This window comes from Ceratotherium simum, chromosome 15 (assembly GCF_057802395.1).
Source record: "Ceratotherium simum simum isolate JZ-2026a chromosome 15, ASM5780239v1, whole genome shotgun sequence".
NCBI classification, from domain to species: Eukaryota; Metazoa; Chordata; class Mammalia; order Perissodactyla; family Rhinocerotidae; genus Ceratotherium; species Ceratotherium simum.
In genome coordinates, this window is record NC_141914.1 from 35711187 (window position 1) to 35732867 (window position 21681).

The 21681-nt window shown below is 46.8% G+C and overlaps 1 protein-coding gene across 1 annotated transcript; it reads left to right on the plus strand.

The window, feature by feature from the left end:
• The first annotated feature begins 1474 nt into the window (after positions 1 to 1474).
• On the plus strand, positions 1475 to 5355 carry RTP2 (receptor transporter protein 2). The gene is made up of 2 exons (XM_004424586.2): positions 1475 to 1638; positions 4842 to 5355. Exons 1-2 carry the CDS (start codon positions 1475 to 1477, stop codon positions 5353 to 5355), a joined length of 678 nt encoding a protein of 225 aa, XP_004424643.1.
• The last annotated feature ends 16326 nt before the right edge of the window (positions 5356 to 21681 follow it).

The following is a 21681-nucleotide window of genomic DNA, read 5'->3' on the forward strand; positions in this document are numbered from 1 at the left end:
TTTGTCCTTTCTGAGGTCTTTAGCACAAAGCTGGTGGAGCACACTCCCCATTCCAAGAGAGGATCCAATGGTGTTGTCCCCGACCTCAGCCCATGCAAAAACCACTTGGAGGCAACTGCCAAGTCTGGAACTCAGCACTGAAAACTTGCCTTCTGGTTCCTAGCAACCTTTTTCAACTCTGCATGCTCTTCGCTCTGTGCTCCACATGTCTAGGGATCCGATTTCCAGGTTAAAGAACCGTAAAATGATTACACCTGGAGGAAGCCTTGCACGCTATCTCGCATAGCCTCCCCTTTGTGGGCAGAAGACTGAAGTCCGCCGAGGGAAATGATTGGATTCTAGGCCACTCAGACATTGCAGCAGAGCTGGAGTAAACTGCCACATCACCTGGTCTTTTCCCTGCGAAGCTGCCTCTCTCCAGTGACTGCACCTTCATTTGGATTATGCAAATTTGGAGTCGAGTTCCCTCCTAGTCTCCAAAGTATTTAAATTGGGCATCAGGGAGCTGTGGGTACCCTGTTGCCTGGCCTCTTTCAGCAGCAGCTGAGGCAGCAGGAGCCTGCAGCACAGAATAAACTTGTTCCTCCCGCAGCTGCCTTAATGTGGCCTGGGACCAGAACCAAATATGAGCTCTAACAATTCTATGACTCTATGAATCTGAAATGCTATTACTGTGCTTTTCATAGCACGTTAAATTACATTCTATCTCATTAACTGGTCTGGGATCTCCCCAAGCAAAGGGACCACATGTTACTTCTCTCTCAATCCCTCTGCATTAGGAGCTCAATGCAACTGCAATCAATGAACGAATGAGCTTGGTTTCAGAAGGCCTGGATCTGAATCTTGGATGAGCCATTTAGAAGTGTGTAAACCGCAGCTTCCTGATCTGGACGAAGGGGGAAATAATCCCCGCCTTGGCCAACACACAAGTCAAGCAGCTAGTGCTTGGCACATGGTAAATGATGGTCCCAGAACATCATGGGGCATGGGAGCTGCAGGCTCTGCATTTCCTCACCCCTTGTTTCTCCTTGGCTCCCTGGGTGTCATAGTTACCATAGCCCATGATGTGGAGAATGTCTGGAAGAGCAGTAGGATGAAGCAGGCCCATAGAATAGTCTTTGCCTCCTGGAGATCCCTGGAGGTCTGGGTGAGTGTGGTTTGGGGTTTAGCCTCCCCACCTGCTCGCCCTACTTACCTGGTGTCCCTATGCAGCCCTGCCTCCCAAGCCCAGCTCAGGGCCCTGGAACTCTCCCTTGGGACTTCCCTCCTCCTCAGCCCTGGCTCTTGGTGCCCTGCCCAGCTGCCATGGTAACAGGTTCCAGGGTGACAAAGGAGGTTGCTGGGTCCTATTTCCTCCCAGTCCTGTCGAGGAGGATTTTCAGACCACAGAGACTGAACTGCTCTGCACCTACCTGGGCTCTTTCTGTGTTCTCACTCAGGTTGAGCTCAAACTTCCACCCCTGCCAGCAGGGCCATGTGTACCAGCCTGACCACTTGTGAATGGAAGAAAGTCTTCTATGAGAAGATGGAGGTGGCAAAGCCGGCTGACAGCTGGGAACTCATCATAGACCCCAAACTCAAGCCCAATGAGCTGGCCCCTGGCTGGAAGCAGTACCTGGAGCAACATGCCTCAGGCAGGTGAGAGGCCAGGGGAGGGGGGGCCCTGCAGGCAGCCCCTGGATCACAGCCCTGGGGGCACCTTCCACAGGGAGACAGAGAAATGTCTGGAGCTCAGTCCTGGGGTCGGCTCAGGTTAGAGGGCAGAGAAGGAATTGCCAGGTGGGTCGAAGAGGACTTACTTCTAATCCCAGCTGTATTATGGACTCCCTGGGTGACTCTGGCAAGGTGTGTTCTATCTTTGGGTCTTGGTTTTTCACGGTAAATGAAGAGCCGTAATATCTTCAATGCCCCTGCAATCTCTGACATTTTAAATGTTTTTGTATTTTCATAATCTCTTAAAGAGTGGTGGGAACTGAGGGGAGGAGGCCATGAGGTCCACTGGGGAAAGCCTTAGCTTAGGCTCAGGGGGCCTGTGCCCTGGTCCTAGGTCTGTTCACTCAACTCAATCCAATTTGATTTGAACACATAGACATTTACTGACCCCCCCACTATGTTCTAGAAATTGGCTGTACAGCTAACTCACTCTGTGAACTTGGGCAAGTCCCTCTCCCTCTCTGGGTTTCAGTTTTCACATTTGCAAAACCAGGGGGTTGGCCTTAGATGATCAATCAAGTCCCTTCCAGCTCTTTTATCTATGGGTCTGTACCAAAAAGATGTAGCTTCAGGCAGGACTTCTCATGGGTCCTTAGGGCCCAGCATCTCATGTTTTATAGAAGCTGTACATTTCTCATTGTGCAGGGAGTCCTTGAGTCCATCTGAAGCTCACATGACTCTCTTTCTTCTAGACCGTTATTTGGGATTGTGAACACAGAATTCCCTGCCTGAGCTGCTTCAAGCTCATCCCCAGGGTCTGTGCAAGCTTCTTCCCTTGGGCTATCCATTCACGGACAGACGGTACCCCTAAGCCCCTGGGGAGGCCAACAGGTGGCTGGTTCTGGGGGTGTGGACACACAGAACTTGGATACACATACTGAGTTGTTCTCACATGTTTGTATGTGAAGCCCCTCATGGTGCAGCATGGTGCTGAGGGTGGGAACAGGAGGAAGTAGGCTGTGCGTGGGGAGCTTACATTTGCACACTTGCCCCAAGACCTACAAATATTAGAGTGAACCCATCTTTGGGACAAAAGACAGAGAGGCAGAGATTAGTTGGCTCATTTCAATTCAAATCAATTCAAGAGACACCTATTGGTACCTGTTATGTGCTGAGTCCTGGCTCTGGCTTTGATTAGTTGTGTGTGCATGGATAGCTCTCTTTCTCTCTGTGCCTCTATTTCGTCTCAGTAAAAGGAAAGCCTGAGTGCATGATCCTTAAGGTCCCCTCCTGCTAGGTCTGATATTTTAGGATTTAGATCTGAGGTCTGGCTTGAGGGAAAGGAAACAACTCTGGTTTGGCTTGATTTAGAAAGGTGTAGAAGGAGCAGGCTGAAAACACGTGAAGCTCCTGAGCTGGCTGGTAGGAGGGGTGCACAGTGCCGGAAGCGTGGGTGCAGAGGTCCAGGGGTTTAGGGGCCGAGCTCCACGGCAGCTTGTGGCTCCTCTTGCCTCAGGGCTCAGCTGATCCTATTCCTGGCTGGTGACCTGTGGCTCTCAGCTGGCCTCAGGCAGGGCCGGAGAACTGCCACCCTCGTGTTTATTCTGTGCACAGGCTCGTTCTACCTTTAAGCCTTGGGATGCATTAACCCTGGTGTCCCGCAGCTCTGGCCCAGTTTGGGGGGGACATCCTTCTGGCTCAGGACTAATTAGGCTGCTCTGCCCTGCCAACCCCCACTTGAGCTGCACTGGTTCCTGTTCTGTGCTCATGTTGTCCACGCGCTCCAGGGCTAAGGGGCAGGCTTGGTCTCCTCTCGAGCCCACAGCCTGGGCTGCGTGGTGCTTGGCACACGGTGGGTACTGAGTGCTGTCTGTTGGACTGAATCGACTTCCTCATCAGAGGTCCTTCAGGGCCATCCTACAGAGGGGTCCAGAGAGGGTCGGTAGTGAGGGCAGACTCTGCCCGGTGGACTCCCGACTGTAAAGCCTGTGTAACAAGGGCCTGGAAGAGGGATGGAAAGAACTGCCCTGGAAGTAATGAGTGCTCCGTCACTGAAGGTGTGCAAGCACTGGGTGGGAGCTGAGGGAGTGGGGCTTGGCTAGATGAGTCCCAGGCCATTTCCCTCCATGTTTCTTTTTTTTTAAATATTTTATTTATTTATTTTTTCCCCCAAAGCCCCAGTAGATAGTTGTACGTCATAGCTTCACATCCCTCTAGTTGCTGTATGTGGGACGCGGCCTCAGCACGGCCGGAGAAGTGGTGTGTCTGTGCGCACCCGGGGTCCGAACCCGAGCTGCCAGCAGTGGAGTGCGCGCACTTAACCGCTGAGCCACGGGGCCAGCCGGCTCCATGTTTCTTGAGGCTGTGACTCTAGCAGGCCCAGCTTAGACAAAGCGGCCTATGTGTATGTAAGTGTGCATGTGTGCACGTGTGTGGAGGGTGATGCAGACCAGGATCCACTTTTCCAGTCTCTACTGCAGGGCTAGAGTAAGACCTGGGGATGATTTGCTAAGGGACAAGAGAGTGTTCTTTGTGAAGGTGCAGGCAGCAAACTCTGTAGTCCTCCCCCTGCTGGCCCATCACCCATCCACCCGTCTATCTGGCGGATTCTCGGTGGTTATTCTCCGAGTTATGCTCAGTGGTGTGTGCTTGGCACAGTTGCAGGCACCTCCTCTTTTCCCCAGAGCAGGCAGGATGCATGAGTGAGACTTGCTGGTCATCTCCCTTAGCAGAGTCATGGGAGGTCTGAGCGGAAGGACTTTGATTGGACACTATCACCCTGCATTTCACAGATGAGAAATAAGGCCCAGATTGGGGGAGTGGCCTCTGTGCAGCGTCCAGGCACATGTCATGAGTACATTAGGCTTGTGGGGAGCTGAGGCCACGGGAGGGCGTGCAGGAGGCAGGCTTTAGAGCACCTCAGGAAGCCAGATGACTCTAGCGCCTGGCTCCTGAGGACGAGCTCCTGGCCCAGGGGAGCTCACCAGGAGGAGGCGGGGCCAGCTGGCTCCAGCGCTAATGAACCCAGGAGGCAGTAAAGACTTCGCCTCTATTTCCAGTTATAGACCTTCCTTTTCATTGAAACACGTTCAGTGAAACACAAGGTGCTTCTTTTCCGGGCTCCACCAGGGCAGGCTGTTGCTGGGAGGGAGGCCCACCTTCTCCATCTCTCCCAACCCTCCTCGCAGGTTCCACTGCTCCTGGTGCTGGCACACCTGGCAGTCGGCCCACGTGGTCATCCTCTTCCACATGCATCTGGATCGCGCCCAGCGGGCGGGCTCGGTGCGCATGCGCGTCTTCAAGCAGCTGTGCTACGAGTGCGGCACGGCGCGGCTGGACGAGTCAAGCATGCTGGAGGAGAACATCGAGAGCCTGGTGGACAACCTCATCACCAGCCTGCGCGAGCAGTGCTACGACGAGGACGGCGGCCAGTACCGCATCCACGTGGCCAGCCGCCCGGACAGCGGACTGCACCGCAGCGAGTTCTGCGAGGCCTGCCAGGAGGGCATCGTGCACTGGAAGCCCAGCGAGAAGCTGCTGGAGGAGGAGGCGACCTACACCTTCTCTGGTGCCTCCAAGCCAGGGGCTCGGGAGGGTTCAGGCTACAACTTCTTCTCCCTCCGCTGGTGCCTCTTCTGGGCCTTTCTCTGCCTGCTCATTGCCTTGCTGCAGTTCTCCTTCCGCAGCTCTGCCTTCTTTTAGTGGAGCTGGTTGGGAGTGGGAGGAAGGCACATGGGGGTGAGAGTGGGAAAGACGCAGTTCTGGTCCTGATTCTGCCACAGGTTCAATATATGATGCTGGACAACTCAGTTACTTCTGTGGGCGTCAGTTTATTCCTCTGCAGAAAGAGAGGTATGCTCTAGGAGATATTTAATGGTCTTTCCATTAAAATTTACAGTGATGGAGGGAAGGGGAGAAGAGAATAAGGGGGATTGAGAACTCTCCAGGTTTGGTGTTAGTACTAAACCCTCAGGGAGGTATCTTCTGCCTCCACCTCGTCCACCTCCACTCCACCCCTCTTTTTGCTTCATTTCTGCATCCCATACCCCATCAGGACCCCATTCAGCCCTGTCTTGCCCCTGCCTCATTCTCAAGGTCATCTTCAGCTGCCTCTGACCAATCTGCTGTGGTTCCACTTGGAGCAGCCTGTGACCTCACCCAATGCATCTTTAATTAATGCATCTTCACCCAGCCCCCCTCCTGGAGAGCCTGCTCCCACCATTCTGAAAAGCTCAGTTTTTCACTATGGTGCTAGAGTCCACTTGGCTGGAATTGTTTAGAGCTGCACTGTCCAATGTGTTAGCCACTAGCCACACGTGGCTGTTTAAATTTAAATTAATTAAAATGAAAGAAAATAAAGAATTCAGTTCCTCAGTCGCACCAGCCACGTATCAAGTGCTTAGAGGCTATTGGTTACCATATTCTACTGTGTGGATATAGAACAAATTCACAGAAATTTCTATGGAACAGCACTGGTCTAGAACTTGAAATTCCCACTTAAATGTATGTGGACTCATAAAACAAGAGGTGGGTACAGGTTTAAAGGTGCAGCATGAAGCCTTTAAAGGGTGGGGTTTGGGGGGAGGGACAGGTAGGGTACAGGAGGGAGGGCCAAGTGAGGTGGGGTATGGTAGAGATACACAAATAAATATGTAATCTCTGTGCTTCTGGCTGTCAGTTGATTGGAATCTGTGGGTCCCAGTGTTGTCTAAACTTATTTCCTGGGAAGGAGGACCTGTAGAAATTCTCCACAAGATGGTGGCTCTGTGTGTGTGTGTGTGTGTGTGTGTGTGTGTGTGTGTGTCTTGGTTTGGGGCTTGGAGAATATATTCCTTGTTCTGCACCACTACTTACACATGATGCCATATCATGTGTGATACTTCCATCCTGTATAAAAATACCTTATAGCAAATTCTATAGCTGTCCCAGATCCTGGGGATGGCGAAGGAAGGAGTAGATGAGGCAGATCTGTGGATGTGGATCTTCTAGGCGGCAGTGGGGCTGTGTGTCTCCATTCAGGGGAAGCAATGACTAAGGGGAAGCGTGAGCAGTGGTGACAGCACCCATCTCCCAGCACCTTCCCCTTTGCCCAGTTCATGAGAGGGCCCCATTAGGGGGAATGCATTTGCTGTGCCCATTCCCTCAGGCATAGCTGTGACTTGGGCAATTTGATTTACGGTCTGGCATCAGATGACCCCTTGTTTATTATTGTCTGGAACAGGAAACAGAAACTCTCCTATTCTCACCCCTGATTCTTCTCTGACATTCACAACTTTCTGTAGCTCACCTTTAGAGCCTCTGCCCCAAGTAGGGCCTGAGAACTGAAGATGAGGTTCAAGGCTGGTGCGTCTGGCTAGATGTGTTCCCAGAGATGAGCTGCTTTGGGCACTGTGTCCCACCTGCCCACTGTACGTGCAGGCTGCCTTTACTCTTCTCCAGCTTTGGCAGGGGGTTTCTAGTGGCTTGTCCAGATTTCTCTGTGGACTTGCAGGAGCAGAGAGCTAGGCAATCTGGAAGAATCTACCTTTCTTTGGTTAGGTACAGTGGAGCTATTAGGCTGGAGTGTTGTGAACTAGCAGGCAAGTGAGGTTGTGTTCACCTCTGTCAGCTACAGAGGATGTAGCTGGGCCTGTACAGAGTATGTGCCCTGTGGGGTGTTGCTCAATTGCAGACACATGGTGGCTTCTGGGGAGATGTCAGGAGCCCGGGCATCTGTTGGTCACCAGAGGACTGTAAGCAGGGTCCACCCTAGGAGTCTCAAGGGGACATGAAGGGACAGGATTGGGATGAAGCAGTGCCAGCAACATCTTTTAACTGAAGTTGTGGTGTGTGGGCTAGGGGTAGACTGTGGAGATTGTGTCAAGGGGGAGGGTCGGGCCTCCGGCAGGTCAGTAAAGCTGGGGCCTCTGAGCTGAGGCCTGGGAGTAGAAGGATGAAGAGCCACTGAAAATGGAAGTGAGGGTGAGGGGGCTAGAGATGGTGAAATGAGATGAAGTCTAGGAAAAATTTCAGAAGATAAACATATTCTCCCTCTTCATCAGCTCATCCTTCTCAGTATAAATTTACCTTATCTTTCATATTTAGCTAAAATGACTCTTCTCTGACTCCACATCCCCTCTACTATTGCCATGTATTTTTTTTTTAATTCCTTCAAAGCCAAGTTTCTCAAAAGTGTAGAGTATATTTATCTCTACTTCTTATTTACTCCTTAATTCACGGAAGTCTCATTTCCATTGCCCCTAAGACTGTCACCCCACACCCCACTGCCAAACCGTCGGCCACTTTTCTATCTGTATCTCACTTGGTCTTGCTGCTCTATTTTGCCCTCCCTTCTTGAAGATTCCATGATAGCACTTGCTCCCCATTCTCCCACTTCTGTTTTCTCTCCACTGCAATATTCTTTCTCTTACCCATCCCTTATATGCTAATGTTTCCCGGCAGTCTCTCACTCTGCTGGTTTTCCCTCAGTGACATATACCCACTCATTACTTAGGTTTTCACTGCATATGAGCTTCTGGTCTTTTTAGCTTCTCTAAGCATTTCCACTGAGCTCCAGACCCCCAGACCAATTGGTCTGTCCACCGGGAGCACCTCAGCGTGACCAAAGCTGATCTCATCATTTTGCCATGCACACTTGCTCCTCCTACTTCTCAGGAATCTGAGGGTTATCTCCTGACCTTCTCTCACCACCCTGCCTTACCCTGCACGAATGGTCCTGTTGATTCTTCTTCCCACGTACCTCTGGGATTGGTCTCCTTTCTTTCTCTCCCACTTACTGCTACCCAAACTTATCATTTGGTGTCCCTTTGCCTCTGTGGCCTCCCTAATAATGGTGTGCCTGGAGTCCCCCCCCGACAGCCCACCCTGCACTCCACCACTATCCCTGGGGTGTTTCTAATAATCAGACATATCAGCTTACTCCCCTGCTTAGAGTCTTCCGGAGCTCCTTCCTGCTAATGGATAAAACAGTCTCATTAGCCGGGCACACCTCATTTCCCAGATAATAATAATACACAACATTTATTGAGAAGGAGCTCAGTAAACATTTGCTATTAATGACAATTTACTGTGGGAGGTGCTGCACTAAGTGTTTTGTGTTCATTGTTGCCTTTAATTCTGAAAACAACCCTTTGAGGCAGATACTATTATCATCTCTATTTTATGGCCGAGGCTTAGAGAGTTTAAGAAACTGGTTCATGGAGACCCAGTCAGTACGTGATGGTGCTGAGGTTAGAATTCAGGGTCTTTCTGGTTCCAGAACTTAAGTTCTCAATCTCTCTGCTATCCTGCCGCTCTGATCAAGCCAATGCTCCTCAAACTCTGACGTTCGCTCCCTCTGGAACACCTTCCCCATCTGGCTTTAGGGAGTTTTTCCTTCAGTCTCGGCTTGAGCATCAACTCTCCCATGAAGCCTTCTTTCACAGCACCAGGCAGTCCTAGGAACTCACCACCTTGAGGCGATCTCTGCTACTGCACTTCTCATATAGTATTGTCACTGCTGGTTTGCATGTGTCTGCCACCACTGTCAGTTGTTTTTCATCTGTCTATCCCCAGTATCTGGCACAAAGTAACTACTTCATCAGAAGGTTGACTGACTAAATTCTTGTCTTGGTGGATGCAATATTCTCTACCACACCCTCCCTCCCACCAAGAGCCATCTTATGTATGTTTTGTGTACTATGATCCCCCCAAGCTGGAAGGGAGCTAAAGGCTGACTTTGTGTCAGCCATGGTGTATAATTTACCCTTAATAACAATCCATAAGATAGGCACCATAGTTATTCACACTTACAGAGGGGAAACTGAGTCTTGGCGAGATGTTCAGTTTTCTAAGGCTTGTGAGCTGGTTAGTTTAAATCTGGCACAGGAACCCAGACTACTGAGAAATGGAGAATTAAATAAGCCTGTCTGGGCTCAACACATGACTCATATTGAGACTCAGCTCAGATCCTGGACAAGGACCACAGCACCTCGCCCAGAGGGCAGAGCCAGCCACTAATATCTGGATGGCAGCTGGACTCTGAACCAGTACCTGAAGACAGACAGGGAAGCTGGACTTCCAGAAACCTGGAAACAGAGATGACTGAAAAATGTGCAAAAATTGTCTGCTAGAATAGTTAATAAGTAGTTATGAAGAGAACTCTTGTAGACACTCAGTGTGATATTAACTGCATGCTCATGTACCTGTGTTGCTGTAATGTGGAATGAGTATTTGTTCCCTACCTCTCGTGAGGCCTGGGTGACCCGTCAAAAGAGGCCATTTATTATTATTTTTTGGTTTCTGTGTGTATCTTGTAACTATCTCTGTGTTTCGGTGATATAAGAAGGCAGTGCTCTATAACCCCGTGTGCATCTTTGTGCTGATTTTACACCAACATTAAGCAAGTTGGTGTACTGATGGCTGGTTGGCAGTTGCTTGCAGAGTACCTGATGAAGAGGACAGTGAGGCATGCAGAGGAATGCTGCACTGAGACTCCAGAGATCTGGGCATCACTCAAGGATACAGTGGAGTGAGTCGGCATAAACCCATTACCACCCCTGGGAAATGGCCTGGAGTATATTCTATGGTTATACAGCTGTAGTCCTTCAGTTTTCATCCATAAGTCAACATCCATCTACTCCTGTCTATTTTATTCCTGGCCTTTCCTAAGTTCCAGGATCACAAAGATGATCAGACATAGCCTGACTTGGAGGCCTCACCATGTGTGCTAGTCAATGCTGTGCTAGGAAAGGGGACCACCTACTCCTACCTCGGAGATGAAGGGTCAGAAGTGGTTTCTTAGAAGAGGAGTCCTGCAGGGGGTGTGTTTTGAAGGCTGTGTAGAAGTGGTCAGGAGGTCAAGGCTGGGGCTGACAGGGAGCTAAGTGCCTCCCAGCCCGAATGAAGAAGGAATACCCAGAGGCAGAGTTTATTTCATGCTCAGGAAACAGTGAGTAGCCAAGCACCAGAAGATGGCAGGAGGATGGGGCATGAGAGGAATCTGGGGCACGGGCTAGACATAGGGCAGAAAAACAGGTAGGCTGGGGTTGGGTGAAGACAGTTCTCTTGGCTCAAGTAAGGAGTGAGGTGTGAGCATTTTGATTTATGATAGACATTTTATTGTCATGTTTAGAACTTGTCTTTAAAAGCCAAAAAAAAAAAAAAAAAAAAGGCGGCACTGAACAGCAATCCTACCCATGCACTTTCTGCAAACATTTGAATTCCTCTTTATGTTGTATGAGGCACAATCTGTGTATTAAAGGAAGCATTTGGTGTTCACCCTCATTCTGATCTCCATCCTTCTTTCTCACTCCAGTCGTTAAGAATAGTATCCGTTCTCACTTTTGATGTAGAGATGAATGACCTCTTCAGGTGCTCTGTGGGCAATGAGAATTTGGGCTGTAAATCACAAAATTAATAACTTCAGTGAAATAACACAAAAAGCTTTGTTTAGTCAATGCCGAAAATAATGTAAATTAACTAATTTAATTATCAGTGAAAGTTAGGCAATTCATTTCTGGTCCCAATTGTTCACATATGTTGAATACAGTTGAGAACAATTATAGTATAGATGATTTTCTTCTTTGCTTTTTTGTTCCTTTTTTTTTTGTTTCTACAATAAAAATGAGTTACTTCCTTAAAGATTTAAATATACGTATGTCCATATACATCATATATGGTAGATTCATTAAACAAGAATAAATGTTCCTAATAAAATAAAATATATAAAACTTTTGATTATATATGTATGTATTTGTGTATATGTGTGTATTCATATATCAAAATGTTTATATAAAAGATGAGAAAGAGGAAAGCAGCCCCTGACATCTGGGAGCTCGCCTGGCATGCACAGCCGGGCTGTCGTGCTCTTCTGTAGAACATAAACAATTCCACAGAACACCAACCTCAGACAGACCACTCTGGGATGATGCTGGATCATCGCAAGCATAAGACCACTCCATAACTGTGTCTGAGTACAGATAGAAGCGTGAACATTGCCCAAACCACAAAAAATGACTCAACACCCCTCTATCCTGGTCCATGTGAATGGCTGCGACTTCTTTACCAGTCCCAGCTTTAGCCTTATTCTTGTCTTCTTGCCTTCTAGGTAAGAAGTAAGATACCCAATCATAGAATTACCCCCACTTTTCTGACAGCATCTAATTCAGAGCGAAGGCCGCTTACATGAACCTTCTCCCCCCTGACTCACACCCCAGTGCTACTGTGTCCTTTCCAACACCCTCTTACTGAGATGCTCCATGGTTCCCAACTGCATCCTCGTTCTTTGCAATGAGTCAAAAAACCCAACTTTGTTCAGTGACACGTGTATTCCTGGTTGTCTTTGGCTGAAGGACATCGACAAGGAGATGATATATCTCTTCTTCCAGTGTCCGTGGGGCACTCAGATGCTCAATGACCTTAAAAAAATACAACAAAAATAGGCAGAAAGATTTTTTCTGACTGTGAGATAGTTAATTGAGAAAATCAAATAGTTAACCAAAATAAAACAAAATCAAGAATTTGGAAATTTAAAGGGGGTTTCTAAATTTTAGGATAAAAAGAAAATAAAATACATTAGCAGTTTATTTAGAAGTTAAGGAAGAATGCACTACATATAAAAATTATTTCTGTTTTAATCCTTCTTAATCCTTTAAAAACCTATTTTACAAGATTGTTAGACTTTTAAAACTCATTTCTCTCGTAGAAAGTTATACAACAAATGTCTATTCTACTACTGCTTATCTTTGGATTTTTAGAAAATATATTTTCACCCATATTCTTATATCTATTTCAAGAAAGTTACATAAGCTGTTAATTCTTTTAGTAGATAGGGAGGAATTTCATGTACCTTCTTCCCTGCCAATTTGGATTTGCAGTTTTGTTATAATAATCTAGTATTTTATAACTAAGTTAATAAAATACTGTATGGTTCATATGTTCTCTTTCAAGAATGATACTAGACGTATGCATTAGTTTTAGTAATATTAATTTAGGAATCAACTTGTAAATTTTACAGGTTTATTTCTCTTCACCATCTATCTATACACCAGCCCTCTCCACTTTTGAGTTCCTTATTTTGATATATTTTCTTCCTTTCATTTGAAGTACTTTTGTGAATACTGTTTTCAGAGAGAGTCTGTGGTTGGTCTGCCTGTCTGTGGCTTTCTGTTGCTCTTATCCCCCAAAAGGGCTTGGCCAATCACATTCTGTGATGACAATCTTTTATTTATTTTTTTCCTCTCAACACTTGGTAGGCATTGATTCAATGTCTTCTGGAATTTACTGAGGCAGAGAAAAATTCTGTTATCAACCTAATGTTTGCTTCCTTTTACATTGCCTAATGTAATGTAAAAAAAATATATTACTGATGACAATAGCCTCAGAAATCTTGTAGAGAATACAAGCTAGAGTGTTTCTAGGGTTTTGCTTGTTGTTTTATTATTTCCTGTAGTAACTTTGGCCGTAGGGGAAAGGGAGGCATTTACTCTGATTCTTTAGATTGTTCTCATCTGTTTGAACTACAATTTTTCATGTGTTTAATGACTTCTCTCTGCTGATGTTTACAGCAGGGGACTGGGGAGTGTTCTATTAGAGATTGTCATGTCTCTTCAAGTTATTTGGTCTCAGACAAAGGGAGAAGGAAAATGCCTTATTTTACTGAAGTTTTCCTTCCTAGAAAAGAGTCTTGTTGCCAAGGGGGTGGTAGGGAGGGAGCCTCGCTCAGACGCAGGCTCAGATGCAGGACCTCGCCAGGTCCAGGCAGAGCGCAGCGCCTGTGGGCCATGGTCCAACACAGTGCGTTTCAAACCGAGTTTTATGACTCAGTAGTGGGTCACACAGTTAATTTAGTGGGTCATGACCAACATTAAAGAGAAAAAGAAACAGAAAAGAATAGAAAATATCGGAGTTTACTGTAATAAAGGTAAGTATTGTTTTGAGAGACACGTGTGTGGGTGTGTGCATTGGATTACGACGTAAAATGTATTTCTTATGTAAGTTGCAGTCAGAAGTTTGAAAGCCTCTCGTGTAAGATGCCCCAGCTTGACACTTCCGAGCATCATGGAGAGAACAGTGGTAAAAGGGAAGTGTCCTTGGCTCTGGGCACAACGTTGGGAATGACCTGGGGACAAGGGAGCCCTGGCCGGATACAGTAGCAATGGTGTAAACAGCTACAAGAGGGAGCCCTCAACACACGTGAGACCTCCTTGGAGGGTGCATGGAAGGGGAGTGAGATTCCACTGATATGTGGGTGCAAAAAGGCGATTAGGTCAGTGACTCTCAGACCAGCTATAATGTGACATCAATTGTGAGTCCAGGTTTGTGAGGCTGGAGGGCATTCCGATTACATGTAAGAGGACTGTTTGTATTAGAACTGAAGTTTTCAAACTTTGTTTTTCCTTCAAGCCCTTTGTTCCTCTGAAACTTCATGGCAGAACCTCTTCAACGAAACAGATTCCCTGCAACATGTCCCCTCCCCCTGTCTTGGCAGTCCCTGAGGCCTGTGCACAGGGAGTCCTAGACCTAATTTGGGAAGTCTATCATGAGTAACACTGGGTTAGAAGGTGTTCGTGGTCCCTTCTGGTGCTGATTCTTTGAGTCTATGGCTCAGACAAAATCTGTATAATTTACCAGATTGTGACTTTTTTGAAGCCAACGGTTGAGTTTTGTTCTTCTCAAAATCCCCAGTGCAGCATCTGGCACAAAGTCTTCAGTAATTGCATGTTTGAAGGATGAGGTTTTTTCATGTACTTCTTTGTGACTTCAGCACCAAGCACAGTGCTCTCTGCATCGTGGGTGCTTTTAAAAAGTTGATGGAGTAGGTGAAGGAATATGTAAAATCCTGCCCTAAAATTGTAGATGAAGTTGTCTTCTATCAGTCAAGCCAGCAGAGGGCAGGAGAGCTCCGCTTACCGAGAGCTTCCTCTCAGCGTGGTGAAGCAGCCACTCGGAGCCATGATGTGGAGGAGGTCCAGTTGTTTTATGAGATTAGGAAATGCACAATCAGAAAAAGATGGAAACACAAAGCCTAAAGGCCCAACACATTTATCACCAAAGCTTTCCCTCTAGGATAATACTGTTGTCAGGGAATGGGGTTTTGCTTCAGGCCGACTGCGAGGTACATAGAGAATAGGACAGGAACTGCCAATCTTAAAACATTTCAACCATTTGGGTGGAAGGGATTCAAGGAACTCAAAGTGCAGTTGTATCACAGAAAGAATATAGAACTAAGAGAATTAGAGGTTCTGACTCTGATATACTTATGGGGCCTTGAGAGAGACCCTGCCCTTCTCTTGGCTTCAGTTTTCCCATATGTAAACAGAGGGGTGTGACTAGATGATTTTGAAGGCTCTGGTTTGTGGATGGGTCCATTTCTGGCCTGCCTTTGTCCTCAGCTCTGGGGGTAATATCAAGAAAGTCAATGAAGCAGGTACTTTGGCCCCAATAAGGCAAAGCCAAGCCAAATGCGCTCAGGTGTTCCCAAGTCAAAGGTGGGACAGGAGGAAAAGGAGAGTGGAGATTGAGTGAGAAAAGAGGGTACAAGCCAGAGAATAAAAGGAAAGATGAGAGAGAAGATTGACAGGGACAAGATGAAGGAGAAGAGAAGAGAAAAGGAAGGAAATGGAGAAAGAGAAAGAAGAGAAAGTGAGAAGAGAAGAGCAGAGTGAGGTGAGAGAGGGGCAATGGCGTGTAGAGGTTCATGACTCCATCGTTTTCTAGGGGGTGGAACCCATTCTAGTCACAGACTGGAATTAAGGTCTTAAAAGATACAAGCCTGTGCAACAGAATCCTTGGAGCTGGGACCCAGGCATCTACGCTTTTAAAATGTTCCCCAGGCGATCCTGATGTGAAACCAGGGTTCAGAACCACCAGTCTGGATTAACACTCACAGGTCTGAGTGTAGGGGAATCGGAGCAGTTGTAGGGATATTTTCACTCTATGGGGCATTTCTGCCTTTATATAGCCCCTATCATGCCGTTTCAAAGGGGAGTCTCAGGATCACTGGAAGAGGACATTCGCCACCTGTTCTGCACTGTTCCAGGGGACAGGGCTATTGGCTTCTGGCCTCATTTCTCACACCCAGCTGACTGCAGTGGGAAGGCTCATGGAAGACCTCAGATTTAACACTTGTTTTTAGGAAGACAATAAAGAGAACTGGGACATGTTCTCTGGGTGGAACAGTGGGGCAGAGCGCAGCTCAATTTCATTTCATCGGGGAGCCCTGAGCTGAAGCTGTAGATCAACAAGTGGGATGCTTCTATAGAGACTAATGGATCCACAAAGAGAAGGGGAAACTGAGAGCAGAATCAGGGGGAAGCTTCCTTACCTACTTCTGGTGAGAGAAGAAATGTTGGAGTAACAGAAAGAGCTCTGACACCAGCCCAGCTACACCCTAACTGTATAACCTGGGGCATCCATTTCCTTGTCCTGTTGATATTAACACATTTAATAAAATATGAAACACTACACAGATGTGAGTTAGCATTGTTATTCACTTCTGTTTTGTGAACAGAATATGGACCGTGGGCATATGCCTACTTCAGTGGGTAATGAATGTGTCCTCCCTAAGCCTTCCAAAAGATGTAAAGACTTAGATTTTCAGTGACTATATTAGCATATTTGTATGACAACTTCAGTAAGTTCTTAGCATATAGGAACAATTACATTGATTTGTGTTTAGAGTTTTTTTTCTTTCTGAAGCTCAGCGATGACTAAGGGATCAATAGGTATGTGTTCCTAAAAGTATCAGCTACCTAGGTTTGGGGGTCAAATGATACAGTCCCCAGTTACCTGAGTTTCATGATGTTTGTCCTACCTACAGCATCCACAGAGACCTCACATATAAGGGGAGAGAAGTTTATCTTCAACCCAACCATTATTTTTCAATGACTACTCTTTGCTTCACATTTTTATGGTCTCTGAGGAAGATACAAACATGGCTGAGACAAGGTTTCTGCTCTCAGTGAACGTCTCATGAATGAGACACAGAGACCTCCAAGGAACAGAAATCTAAAGTGATCTGTGAGGCTCTGTACTAGGGACACAAAAGACACATTTTTGGGCACAGGCAAGGGCCATATTGATTCTAGGAGAGGTGCGCCTAGAACACCTTAGAATAAGCTGTATGATGTTAACAGTCAGAGACAGGTCAAAGGTATTCCAGGTGGAGAGAACAGCATGCACATAAAAATGGATGCAGGAGACTGCAGGATGTGTACAAGGAAGAGCAGGTCGTTGAGGGGCTGGGAGGGCTGGGATATGGCAAGTGACACAGAGTGGGCCCAACCAGGAAAGTTAGAGTCTAAGGAAACATGACAGTCAGGCTGATGTGTTTGCACTTGAACTGGTTGGTAGTGGGAGGTCATTGAAAACTTTTGAGCTGGAAAGTGACAGGAGAGAGACCAGATAGGAGACTACTGCAAGAGACTAGGCCTGAGATGTTACCACCCACTCCTTCTCATGGAAAAAGTTAACTTTACGGGCTTCATTCATTAACCTCTTCACTCTTCATTATCTAGTGAAGTCACGTTAGGCCAGGCTTTGTGGAAGCCTGGTGAAAGTCACCATGGCTGGGAAGTCTGGCTCCTCTACCACCTGTAGCTCCCATGAGTTGGGACTCTTCCAGCTGAATTCTAGCCCAACAGAAGCCTTTAGAGGGTTGCAAGTTTTCATTCTTGTGCTCCATAGTAGTAGGGTTTCTATATAAGAAAAATTCCCTATGGTATCTCATGCACCCTTCTCTTGGGCAAGAAGTCTACATGCTCACCATAGCCTACTGCCATCCCCAAGAACACACGTTGACAAATCTGCCCTCTACTGGGTGGGTCATTTACTCCAAATTGATCTCATTCTCCCAACTTTCCTTAAGTCAAATCTTAAGTAAAGATTTGACTTCTTTTGGCCAGCTACAAATCTAGAAAACAATTCAACAAATGAATTCACACTAAAGTGTTAATAGCTACCAAGTTGTAATATGCTATGTCTCCAAGGAGAAGTATATAAAAGAGAAGAGAATGTTTTCTAATGGATGAAATTCAGTGCCCATCTGCTGCATTTTTGTGGAAGAGATCTTCCTGGACCTTCAAATCTCGTGTCCCCAGTGTGAGGAAGGCCCGCCTGCCTAGCCAGGTCAGCGCATCAGCAGGGACACTCCAGACCCTAAAGGCTGGCTCGTTGAATGTCACCCTTGGCTTAGGGCTGGCTGCCTCCATCTGAGCAGCAACAACAAAACCAGGGTCTTCATCTTTTTACCATGTTTTATGGGGTACCACACACTTTCACTTAACATTGTCTGATATGGTTCTTAAATTACATTTTAGCAAAAGTGAGGACTATCAGGCCCATTTTAAGCAGGAGAAAACTGAGCACTTATGCCTAGAGCCTCAAACATCCAGTCCAGGGCTCTTTCCAATATTCCTTGCTGCTTCTCCTCACTGCCTGTAATTCTCACTTCCTTCCAACTGGGAAATAAAAAGGTTTTCCATTTGCAAAATGTCCAGGAGAAGTCTTTGTCAGAAATCCATTTCCTGCTCTTTCAGGAATTCGTGGAACTTGAAGGCATTTTAGAGAAGGTCTAGATCACTCTCTTGGTGTTACCAGTTTTTCTTCTCATTCCCTTGACTCAATATCCAAATGAACCATCAGCATGTCCTGTCAACTCTACTTCAAAATGAACTTCAAACCCAACCAGTCCTCACTTCCTTCATGGTTATCACTACAGCCCAAAACGCCATCTTCTTTTGCCTGGACTAGTCTAGGGAATAAGGCTCCCAATAACAACCATACACCACCTCCTCTTCCATGGAGACAGTCTCTGGGGGTTGACTGCATAAGGCTTGAGGTGGGGAGGTATGAATGTCTTCATGCTAAGCCAATCAGCTGCGCCATGGTTGTTTGGGGGAGAATGTGTCCCTTTTATCCTGGCTCCTCTTTTCTCTTAAGTGGTTCTTAGACTCCTAAGTTATCCTCTGCTTCTACTCCTGCCCTCCTACAGTTAATTCTCCATTTAGGAGAAGGCATTACTTAAAAAAAAAACAAATCAGGTCATTCCCTTGCTCAAAATCCTCCAATGGTTTCCTTGCCACAGGCTTCAAGGCTTCATGTGATATGGCGTCTGCCTGCCTCACTGGCCTCATCCTCTAGCCCTCTCTGATTCACCCACTCTGTTCTGGTTCCCTTGCCTTGTTGCTGATGTTTGAACGTGCCAAGCCTGCTTCCACCTCAGGACCTTTGCATTGATTGCCCTTTCACCTGACAAGGAAACATCTTTATTCAGATGTTTGCATGGCTGGCTCCCTCACCTCATTCATGTCTCCGTTCATATACTTCCTCTTCAGAAGGGTCTTCCCCTAGCCATCATGCTCTGTACCTTGCTTTAACCCTTATTAATTTGAACATATATTAATTAATTAATATATTTATTATTTGTCTTCCTCACTGGGACTTTGTCTGTCTAGTTCGCTGCTATATCATCAACCTTTCAAGCAGTGCAGATTCTCAGTACTTATTTGTAGAAAGAATTTGAGTGAATCAATTTTACAGATGGAGAAACTGAGGTCTGAGTGAGGAAGGCAGGTCAGTAGCAGATGTAAGACTCAAGAGCGAGTTTTCTTTTTCACAGGTCTGTGAAATGTCCACTGCACCTGCTTCCTCCTCCACATTACAAAAAAGCCAGGGTTTTTTCCCTGTATAAAGTCCTCATTTTGAGAAAGAAACCACATTTTAACATCACAATACGCTCTAGTCTGCCGCTTTATTTCCTCGAACTTAAATTCCTTGATAATCAGGGCTGAAAGAAACCACAAAGGTCACCTATCAAGTCTTTTATCTTGCAAACGAGGATACCAAGGCCTACAAAGGATGTCCCACAGCTGGACTGTGGCACAACCAGAGCCAGAACCCAGGTCTTTGACTCCCAGCACAGACGCTTTCTACTTCCCTGCTTTGCTTAATACTGAACGTCTATGTCTGCTCACAGATTTTACTGTTTCTCATTAAAATGAGTTTCTACTGCTCTTATTGGTAGGTAGTCATTACCCCCAAGTGTGCATTTCAGAGGGAGGTGGGAAACCATCTCCTGGCCAGAAAAGCTGCACATGAAAAGCCCTGGATGCCTTCTAGAGGCACTTGTATCCTGGCTGCAGGCAACTCAGCGGGGTATCTCTGGCATTTCTGAGTCAGGGGAGGGTGAAATGTTCTAAACTAGAGCAACATGCTCCCTCTGGCCTTGCTGCTTCTGCCTGTGTGCCCTTGTGCAAGGCACTTATGCTCTCAGGATCTCAATTTCCTCCTCTGTGAGATGGGGCTAGCATGCTCCGATGTAAGGATGACAAAGTGCTTTGTGAACCACGGAGGGCTGCGTAAGGATGGGGAGGGGAGTGATTCCTGGTGACCAAGGTCTGGGAAATAGGGTCCCCAGTACAACCACAAACTGCCTCCCTCTCCCAGCTGTTGGGACTTGGGAGAGAGGTCCTGGGGGTTGGCTGCAGAGGGCTCAGGTTGGAGAAGGTTGAAGAGCCTTTGTGCTAAGCCAACCTTCATGCAAAACTTGGCCATTGAGGGGTTTAAGGAAGAATTTGTGTCCTCTTTTACCCTGGCTTCTCTTTCCTCTTAAGTGGTTCTTAGACTCATTTAATAATACAAGGATTGTAAAACAAAATAAAAAACCAGAAGTCCTCTCATCCACAGCCTCAGCACTTCAGCAGGGGTGTGAGGGAAGCAAGCCAGACTTCACTATTCCCTAGTAGGCACTTAAACAGCTAGCGATTGTGAGTATTTTTGGAGAGAAGCAGCTGGGCAGGTGGGAAGAAGAAAGGGAAGAAGAGAGACAAGAGAGGGAGAGACTAGAGGCACAGACTGGGCTAGATATTGCTGGGCAGGGTGGGAAGGGAAGGAGTGCAGAGAAGGCAGGGAAAGAGCTTGATGGAATCAGACTGAAGTCAGAAAATGATCGAAGAGAGGGAAGAACAACAAAGAGGAGTGAGGATAGGGAGTGGGGAAAGGAGACAAAAGAAGAATTAAATAAGGAAGATTCTGAGAGAGAAATTCAGAGAAAGATTAGGGAAAAAGAGAAAGAAGAGAGACGAGAGACTGTAGGGGAGGATAAGGATGTGGAAGGAGAGGAGCAGCAGTCCAGGGAGGGAGGTGAAGAGATCCCAGAGCACAGAGGAAGATGGTGGAGCTGCTATTTCTTCCTTGGTTGGCTCCTGTTTCAGGAAAACTCTCCTTCTCTACTCAATGGGGCTGCCAAGGGCCAAGTCCTGGGTGGAGGAGATGTAAGATCATTTGGGGCTGCCGAGGGAGAGTTGGGCTGGTATAACTAGACTCTGAGTCAGGGGCCAAGGAGGGTTCCAGGACGTATAGAGAGAATAACAGGTATTTCCTATGATTGGGTTTCACAGCCCCAGATTCATTGCTCTCCCAGACTATTCCAACACATGTGAGAGACTTTTTAATATCCACTTGTGCTTAGCCTTGTCTGGACTTAAAAGCCCTGGATGCTTTAGCACTCCTGGCTGTGCATTCTCTCATTGCCTTGGCTGACAGACACAAAAGGAAATGGTGACAATTATCCAAGCTATTTAGGACACTTCCCAACCCTCCTGCCTCTCAACATTGTGGTGTTGGTCTAAGTACTGAGAATACATACATCATGCATGGCTGCTGACAGGATTGACCAAGTTCTTTGCTTCACACGATTTCTGAAGACACAGCATATATTTTTAGCTTTTTATGAGCTTGAATGTCATAAAATGTCAGTCCTTGAAGAGCCTGCAGGGATCATCTGGGTCCATGACAGGACATTAGCTGGCCCTTCCTTTATGAGGAAATATTTTTTGGGGAAAAAAAGGCTGTTGGAACTCTGGTCCGGACAGCAAACATCTAACCAGACCACAACCAGAATTCTAGGACAGCATTTCTTAAACTTGCTTTTTATGTGTTTGGGGAGCAGGGGAGTGCTGGATCTGACTAAGAGTCTGTTGATCCTTTCCCCACACATCGATGCACAAGAATGGTCACATATGTTCAGGGGGTTCCTGGACTTCTGCA

Bases quoted from the DNA above. Each gene is read 5' to 3' on its own strand.
- RTP2 (XM_004424586.2), top strand. From the start codon at position 1,475: ATGTGTACCAGCCTGACCACTTGTGAATGGAAGAAAGTCTTCTATGAG. The intron at 1,639-4,841 runs GTGAGAGGCCAG...CCCTCCTCGCAG, and splicing joins GAGCAACATGCCTCAGGCAG to GTTCCACTGCTCCTGGTGCT.